The sequence below is a fragment of the Ovis aries genome, chromosome 11, assembly GCF_016772045.2.
Source record: "Ovis aries strain OAR_USU_Benz2616 breed Rambouillet chromosome 11, ARS-UI_Ramb_v3.0, whole genome shotgun sequence".
Classification (NCBI taxonomy): domain Eukaryota; kingdom Metazoa; phylum Chordata; class Mammalia; order Artiodactyla; family Bovidae; genus Ovis; species Ovis aries.
The window spans coordinates 41,010,912-41,020,098 of NC_056064.1; the positions used below are offsets into that span (position 1 = coordinate 41,010,912).

The following is a 9,187-nucleotide window of genomic DNA, read 5'->3' on the forward strand; positions in this document are numbered from 1 at the left end:
ATAAGTGAAAGTTTGTGCCTTTTGACCCAAATCTCCTCATTTCTTCTACCCCTCAGCCCTTGGTAACTACTTTTCTACTCTAGGTTTCTTTGAGTCTGATGGTTTTAATTCCATGTATAAGTGAAATCATTACAATATATGCTTTTCTCATGTCCAACTTATTTCATTCAGCATTATGCCTTTAAGTTTCACCCCTGTTATCACAAAAGGCAGGATTTCCTTCTTTTTGTGGCTATTATATATATATATATAATTTAGCCTAATTAACAACTAATTTTATTTAGTCATTCATCTGTTGGACATTTGGTTGTCTCAATGTCTTAGCTATTGTAAATTACTCTTGTGAACATGTGGAAATCTCTTTGAGATAGTGATTTCATCTTCTTTGGATGTATACCAAGAAGTGGAATTGCTGGATCATAGAGTAGTTCTATTTTCAGTTTTTTGAAGAACCTCCAAACTGTTTTCCATAGTAGCTGTAGCAATTTACACCCCCCTCCCAAATAACAGTGTACCAAGGTTCCCTTTTCTCTACATCATCACACTAGTATTTGTTATCTGTTGTCTTTTTGATAATATCCATTCTAACAGGCGTGAGGTGATATCACATTGTGGTTTTGATTTGCATTTCCCTGGTGATTAGCATTGTTGAACATCTTTTCAACATGTACTGTTGACCATCTATATGCCTTCTTTGAAAAAATGTTTACAAATCCTCTGCTTATTTTTTAAGTGGATTGGGTTTCTGCTGTCTTTTGTTTTGGTCTGTTGCTATTTAGTTGCAGGAGTTCCTTGTGTTTTGCGGATATTAACTGCTTATCAGATAGACAGTTTGCAAGTAGTTTCTCCCATTTGGTGGGTTGCCTTTTCATTTGTAGTTTGCTTCTTTCGTTCCATAGAAACTTTTTAGTTTGATGTAGTCCCGTCTGCTAATTTTTGCTTTTATTGCTTATGCTAGATTCTTCTCAAGGCACATTGTCTAACAATCAGTTTTTCCTCTTGCTAGAGGTGAGGTGTCTTCATAATGGTCACATTTTGGGCATGGAGAACCTCTTCAGGGGACAATCTCAGGTAAGAAGACTCATGTCTCTACTCTAAACACTTCTGATCCAAACTGTTCTAAGATGACTTTTTTCTTTCTTTTATAAAGATATACAAAGAATGAGAGGCCATGAGCCCTTCAGTAAGTAATTCCAGTGTTTTCAGTTGAGGATACTCATTCTACCCCACACCCAAGATTCATTTCCTGGCAGAGAAAATATGGGTCATGTGTGAATAATTCATGCCACTGAGCTCTGTGATTTGACACTGGTGGCAAGTTATGTGCTATTTTCTGATGCCACTTATTCTAAAACCAGACAACACTCATTGAAAACTTTGCAACTTACTATGTGTCTTTGGGCCATATGGGATAATAATAGATGTGTAATTAAGGTTGTTGTGAAGGTTAAATGAGCTAATAATTTTGTCAAGCACTAAGAACAGTGCCTGGCACTTAGTGTCTTATATTTGTTGAGTTAATAAATATATTTTAATAGGTATTGTTTCAGTGGTGCTTTATAAGCTCTAAATTTTGAATTTAGAACAAAGATGAATGGTGTTTGAAGTGCTAAGTAGCCAGTTCTCTGCTCTGTCACCAGAAAATACATATTAAATAGGATTATTCAGTGGGGGATTTCATTAATCATGTAAAATAAAAATATCTTGAAGGAAGATATTATCATTCCCTCTATTTGAGCACCAATCTCTGTAAAGGGGAGCCAGGCTACTGTAGAACTGATGAGAAGAACGTGTGTCAGAATTGTGGATTGTCACGCTAACTATCACAATGTGTGAGAGTCCCACAGCCCATGCAACAGAGGGAGGTCCTAAAAAACAATCATAAAAGAAAAGGCGTAAAATTTAGTCAGATTCTTAGTGATGATGGACAACATATTTTGCATAATGAATGCTAGGGCTTTATTTAACAGTATCATTCAACAACCACATTATGAGCAAATTTTAACATGAAAAATACTGTCTTGAATTCTCAATTCTCAGTTGCTATACAAAAGGAGAAAAGCAATTATACATGTAATCAAAAACAGCTAGCAATTTTCAACAATTTTTATTGGTACATATTGAAAGTGGACCTTACTTTATGCCATTGCTGCTGCTGCTGCTGCTAAGTCGCTTCAGTTGTGTCCGACTCTGTGTGTCCCCATAGATGGCAGCCCACCAGGCTCCCCCCGTCCCTGGGATTCTCCAGGCAAGAACACTGAAGTGGGTTGCCATTTCCTTCTCCAATGCATGAAAGTGAAAAGTGAAAGTGAAGTCGCTCAGTTGTATCTGACTCTTCACGACCCCATGGACTGCAGCCTACCAGGGTCCTCTGTCCATGGGATTTTAACAGGTGTCATTTCCGTGAATGAATACTCAGACTGGGAATGTAAGTGGTAACCTGATGTAGACTCCTTACTGGTCACTACTGAAGACCATTTCTCAGGTGTTTGGTACCTACCTGTCTGAACTGTGGGCATTGGTGACTTGGAGATATAGCCGTTTTTGTCTTTATAATCAGCTACTGTGTCCTATAAATGCCATTTACAACGATAATGAGGAAACTGCCCAGATTTCAGTTATTTTAGAGAACAACAAGAGGATTATTTCCTGTCTTGCTTTGGATTTCTCTGGAAAATAGAGACAGAATCTAATGAAAGGAAATATCACAGAGACCATGATTTCTATGCCCAAAGTGTTACGTTTATTAGAGAACCAGCAACGCAATATAGGAGTGAGCAGGGGTGGTCTTGGGAGGACAGGATAGTTTTCATCAGTAATTAGTTTGAAAAGGGTGCCGCCTAGTTTGAAGAGAGGAAGAAGGGGCTTCTCAAGAAAAGAGGTGTTTCTGCTGTGAAGCTGTGGGACAACAGGACAGGCCCCGCCCTCTACTTAGTGATGACGAGCGCCCAGGAAGCACTGCTCAGCAGCAGCGGGAGGTCCTGAAGGTGCGGCAGGTGGTGCGGCAGGGGGCCGGCCGGCAGCTGGTGGGGCGGCAGCACGGGGACTGCACAGAGACGGGCTGGCAGCACGTGGTGGCCCAGCAGCAGGGGCGGCACACCACGGCCTGGCACGACGTGGGGCAGCAGGTGATGGGGCGGCAGCAGCCCTCCTGCAGGCTGCAGGGGTCGCAGCAGACCGGGCGGCGGCAGGGCTCGCAGATGGGGCGCGTGCAGCGGGGCACGAAGGTCACGGGGCGGCTCACGGTGGTCTGGCTGGACACTGGGCGGCAGCAGCAGGGGTCGCGGTAGTAGCGGGGCTGGAGGCAGCCTCCGCCACAGCTGAGGGAGGAGAAGGTGGGGCCGCAGCAGGAGCCGGTCATGGTGGTGTGTGGGGCCGAGTGGGGCTGAGGTGGTGAGAGGAGTTGAGTGTTCTCAGGTGTGAGTGTCTTCCTCCTGCTCTGGGCCCTTTATATACCCTGGCCAGGAGCTGATGGCCCCCACGACACATAATCATTTCCTTGTATTTGTTTATTCCTTCTGAAATAGCCCTGGTAAGTTTAGTAAGTTCCCTGGACATTTTTTCCAGATGCTCAAGTGCTCATAAAAGACTGTTTTCCTTATTTAATGAAGACTCATTATATTTTTCTATTTACGGTTCAAGTATGAATTTAATGACACTGACTTCAAAGTGTCCAATTATCATCATAATTCGGTGATGCTTTTGCCAGTTGATGTTTTGATAACATGAGACTGGTTGTCATGCTCTTACTAATAGTGGAAGTGGATTCCCCAACTTATGAGTGTCCTTTAACACTGTTAAGCTTCCTGGGTAAAGCAAGTTCAGAAAAATACTATAGAGATATTTTGTTTGTCAGCAAAAGAAGAAGTTTTCTGTCTACATTTTGGAGCTACAGCAATGCATCTTAGTAAAACTCTATCATCAGTAGTTTTTCCCCCAAGTTTTTTAGTGCTAAAATACACAGAACATAAAATTTACTGTTTTAATCATTTTTTTTGTGTGTACAGTTGAGTGGCATTAAGTACACCCACATTGTTTTGCCACCATTAGCACTATTCATCACCAGAACTCTTTCATCTTGCAAAACTGAAATCCTGTACCCATTAAACAATGGCTCCCCATGACCCTCTCTCCCCAGCCCCTGGAAATCTTCAGTGTAACTTTAAAAAAATCTCCCCTTTCCCCCCTGACATCCCATAAATATTGTTTCCAACACAAATATTGGTCCTAGCTAAAGGACTGTAGTCAAGTCAGTTATCTGGTATCTTATATGTAAAATGTGGAATATAAACCCAGCTTCTGGAAAGCACCATTCTACTGTTGTTATGTGTTAAGCTTTTTTGGTCTTAGGTCCATGTTTATTAATTTCTATTAGTTGTATCTTTCCAAATCATGGTAAATTTCATGTAATTTTTGTGATAGCCAGAATTATTGCATTCTAACCACATTCTAAGCATTATACTAAAAGAAATAAATGGATTAATTTATTCTTCAAAATATCTTATGATACTAGAGAACAAACTTATGGTTACCAAAGGGGATAGCAGGTGCTGTGTTATACTGTGCTAAATTGCTTCAGTTGTGTCTGACTTTTTGTGACCCTATGGACTGTAGCCTGCCAGGCTCCTCTGTCCATGGTATTTCCCAGGCAAGAATACTGGAATAGGTTACCATGCCCTCCTTGGGGATCCTCCCTGATGCAGGGATTGAACCTTCCTCTCTTATGTCCCCTGCATTGGCAGATGGGTTCTTTACCACTAGCATCATCTGGGAAAGCCTGGATAGCAGGCAGAGGAGGACAAATTAGGAGTTTGGGACTGACATATACACAATACTCTATATAAAATATGTAAACAGCAAGGGCCTACTGTATAGCACAGGGAACTATGCTTAATATCTTACAATAAATTATAAAGGAAAGTAATCTGAAAAAGAATATATATCTATATAAATGTATAATTGGACCACTTTGCTGTACACTTGAAAATGATAGAACATTGTAAATTAACTATACTTCAATAAAAAGAAATCCTATGCAGTAGTTGTTGTTATATCTCTTATTTTACGCATAACACCAGATAAGTGACTTGCCTAAAGTCATCTGCTAGTGTTGGAGCCAGTAGTTATTCCAACAGTTATTATTTATTCCAATCTATGGCAACATTGGAAGCCTAAGGAGTTGAAGAATGAAATTGTGGAAACTTCATTCCCTGTCAATAAGGAATGTCTGCTTTATTTAGGAATTTTAATGACAAATTATTTTTAAAATTGTTGTTGTGTGTGAAATGGCTAATTTTGAGAGTCATCTGGAAGAACTCTATGTCTTAATCAGTATCCTCAGGAATGTGAGGAATTATCCCCCTCAGAGCCTTCTCAGAATTCCAAAGCACACTTTAAGGAAAAAGTATTAAAGTTGGACATAGTTGAGTGGTCCTGAGGTGCTATAAACAGAACCACCATCTAGATGAAGGTAGCAGCCTGCCAGCACGATGAACTCCCCTCCCACCCACCAGGTATAGGTCCTACAGCCCTAGGTGGTCTCAAGCCCACCTTGCCTTTACCCCACTGTCTCTTGCTTCAGTGTCTCCTCATTCAGAAGGCTTCCTTCTGCTTACAGACCCCTTGTGATTTTCAATTATTTAAAATTGTCAGGGTCTGCAGGAAAATCATGTCACTCAGCAGGTTTTTTTTTTTCCCTCTGTCTCTGGATGTGCTTGGTTCTGACCTGTGCTTTACAATTAAGTCTGTTCTAGATCTGTGACTGAAGGCTGCAATTTAAGCCTTCTTTTCAAGCATTCTGTCCACAGAATCCCTTGCAGGCTTATCCAGACCTGCACCAGCCACTGTGGCTGACCAGGGTGTGGTGTTACAGTGCAACAAACATGATCCAATAATAATGATGAGCTTGGGATCAAACAGAACATTCTACATCTGAGAAAACGCTACAAGATGAGCAAGTCTCTAGAAGGTTAAGGAGGAAAATTCTGACAAAAGGAAAACAAAGTGTAGTGAGAGAATTAAAGAAAATAATTTTTAAAATTATTAATAAAAAAACAATGATCAAGAATATATAGATAGAAATTGGATGTTTGAACTGTCAACCAGTAAACTGTCAGATGCTTTGACCACCTGATGCAAACAGCTGACTCGCTGGAAAAGACCCTGATGCTAGGGAAAGATTGGAAGCAAAAGGAGAAGAGAGAGAAGAGGGAGGCAGGGGATGAGAGAGTTAAGTAGCATCACTGGCTCAATGGACATGAATTTGAGCAAACTCTGGGAGGTATTGAAGGACGGGGAAATCTAGCGTGCTGTAGTCCATGGGGTCACAAAGAGTCAGACATGACTTGGCAACTAAAGAACAACAAAAGTGTCAAACTTAATTAAGAGGAAATTCCATTGTACATACTGACAATGTAAAGGTTTTAAAAATAATGAGCTACTTGTTGAGAAAACTTTATTCCAAGAAAACTACTTCTCTTCAAGCGGTGGCTTATTGTTTGACTGTAAGAATGCACATGTCCAGCCTGAGAAGAGAACTGGGGTGTAATGAAATCTTTCTGTCTTCCAACCCCTTCGAATTTTTTCATTCAATTATGTAGTAGCTAATTTCTGATCATATACCATGTGTCAAGTATTGTGCTGGTCAATGGGAATCCAGCAGTGAACAAAGTCAGTCAAGTTCTGGGTCTTCACAAAGATTTCCTTGCCTGATTTCTGTAGCTGGTCAGGTAGATGAGGCCAGGTGTGTAAACAGCACATTCCAAAAACTCTTTAAGATCAGATGTCAGGAAGTCAATACATTATTTCTCAGGATAACAATAGGGGCTAGTTTCCTGACCAGCCTACAAGTATGTAAAAGCCACAAAAACATATCTACTGTGGATTAATGTTATTATTTCAAATACATTAGCATGGTTTGGATAGTAAAATTGTTTAGAGTTCTAAATTAGAAATGGTTCTAGCCAAGCTACATTTCTCCTTCCTTGGCTGGAGGGATTCTGGAAAATATGGCATACTGGCTCTTCTAGGACAGGCATTTCAGTGGTTAGGAATTCCAGGTATCAACTCACTGCAGTTTTCTAGGTCAGGGAACAAATGGGATTCTGACTTAGGCGGTTGTTGTTCCGTCACCAAGTTTAGTCTCACTCTGTGAACCCATGGACTGCAGCACGCCAGGCTACTCTGTCCTTCACTATTTCCCAGAGTTTGCTCAAATTCATGTCCATTGAGTCAGTGATGCTACCTAACTGCTCATCCTCTGCTGCCCTTTTGTCCTTTTGCCTTCAGTCTCTCTCTCAGCATCAGGATCTCTTCCAATGAATCAGCTCTTTGCACCAGGTGGTCAAAACACTGGAGCTCAAGTTTCAGCATCAGTCCTTCCAATGAATATTTAGGACTTAGGTTTCCTCCCCCTTATCACAGATGTGAGAATGATTCATTAGTCAAGTTTGGGATCAGAGAGACTTCCTGTCAACTCTGCACTTCCTCAGCATGAATGAAAACTTTGACTTGAAATATGAAGGTGGTCCATGTAAGAGGTTCTAAAGTATTTGGATTGCTATTAAAATTAGAGACCTTGTTCATGAATTGTTCCTAAAATTAAAAAATAAATGGCCCTTGGAAAATCTTTCTTCACTTGTTACTTCTGACCCCCCATAGTATAACATAAGCTAAAAAATGAACTTTTGAAGATTAATAAACAATAAAGAAACACATTTGCTTCTGAGAAATAAAAATTTATTATTTTACCATGCAAAGCCCCAGGATAAATGTAATATTGTCCTAGAAAAATATCTCATCTTGAAATAGTAGAGAAGTGATGATGAGTCAGTGGACTAGGGCTCTATTCAAGAGCAATTTTAATCTTTGTTTATTCATTTTTTAAAGCCAAGAATTCAAATCCTGAAAGCTGGAATTTTTCTAAAGACTGTCAAAGAAGGCCAGATTTAGGTACATATTTATGTGGGAAAATGGATCAAGAGTTACTGCTCAGTTAATTGTTGCAGGCACGTGGGTTTCAAAAGTAGTGTCTCGCATCTGATCTGAAGGGCTGCCACATGTTTCTGAATACCTGGGGTGATATCCTGCAGGGCTGCTCAGCAGCAGGGGGAGGTCCTGAAGGTGCGGCAGGTGGTGCGGCAGGGGGCAGGCTGGCAGCTGGTGGGGCGGCAGCACGGGGACTGCACAGAGACGGGCTGGCAGCACGTGGTGGCCCAGCAGCAGGGGCGGCACACCACGGCCTGGCACGACGTGGGGCAGCAGGTGATGGGGCGGCAGCAGCCCTCCTGCAGGCTGCAGGGGTCGCAGCAGACCGGGCGGCGGCAGGGCTCGCAGATGGGGCGCGTGCAGCGGGGCACGAAGGTCACGGGGCGGCTCACGGTGGTCTGGCTGGACACTGGGCGGCAGCAGCAGGGGTCGCGGTAGCAGCAGGGCTGGAGGCAGCCTCCGCCACAGCTGAGGGAGGAGAAGGTGGGGCCGCAGCAGGAGCCGGTCATGGTGGTGTGTGGGGCCGAGTGGGGCTGAGGTGGTGAGAGGAGTTGAGTGTTCTCGGGTGTGAGTGTCTTCCCCCTGCTCGGGGCCCTTTATATACCCTGGACAGGAGCTGATGATCCCCATGAGAAGCTGTTGTTTCCTGGAGTTGTGGTTGCCCATTGAAATGAAAACCCCAGATTGGTGGATTCAACTGCTGAGGCAGCAATACCAGCATCACTGATAGGTGCTTTTCTTTCTTCCTGTCTGCTTTTCTCCTTGAAATGAATACTTGATGATTTGCATCATCTGAAAAATTACTCGTTGAATAGCTAATCCTTCTAGACCATGTCATGCGACAGACGAGCTGAAAGTTGGAGGAGTCCAGTGTTGGCACCCTCCCACTTTCCTCTGTTCATCATCCATGACTAAGCATGGGATCATAAGGGTCATGAGTCATAAGCCTGGTTTCTGATTGACACTGAAATGAAGGATGAGTTTCTGGAAAACCAAAATGGCTTGGTTTTGGTTTTACACAAACTAAAAAGGTGACGTGTACTGCTTCTGCAATGGAGCAAATGGCCCAGTCTGTGCTTCTGCAAAATAATGTGTTATTTCACCTTGTTTATCAGGAAATCACCACCTAAGTCACTCAAGTAATGCTGTTTCGAGGCCTGAATTGGCCTATCACTTCATAGCAACATACGGGACCCTTGCT

General features: G+C 42.3%; 2 protein-coding genes across 2 annotated transcripts; both read right to left on the reverse strand.

Annotated features, from left to right (window-relative positions):
- Positions 1-2,720: 2,720 nt before the first annotated feature.
- Positions 2,721-3,425, reverse strand: LOC106991399 (keratin, high-sulfur matrix protein, IIIA3-like). The gene has a single exon (XM_015098351.3). The coding sequence runs from the start codon at positions 3,359-3,361 to the stop codon at positions 2,963-2,965; it is 399 nt and encodes a 132-aa protein (XP_014953837.3). The 5' UTR covers positions 3,362-3,425; the 3' UTR covers positions 2,721-2,962.
- A 4,295-nt stretch (positions 3,426-7,720) lies between these two features.
- LOC105610157 (keratin, high-sulfur matrix protein, IIIA3A) lies at positions 7,721-8,559 on the reverse strand. Its single transcript, XM_027974571.3, has one exon. The coding sequence runs from the start codon at positions 8,493-8,495 to the stop codon at positions 8,097-8,099; it is 399 nt and encodes a 132-aa protein (XP_027830372.1). The 5' UTR covers positions 8,496-8,559; the 3' UTR covers positions 7,721-8,096.
- Between the last annotated feature and the right edge of the window lie 628 nt (positions 8,560-9,187).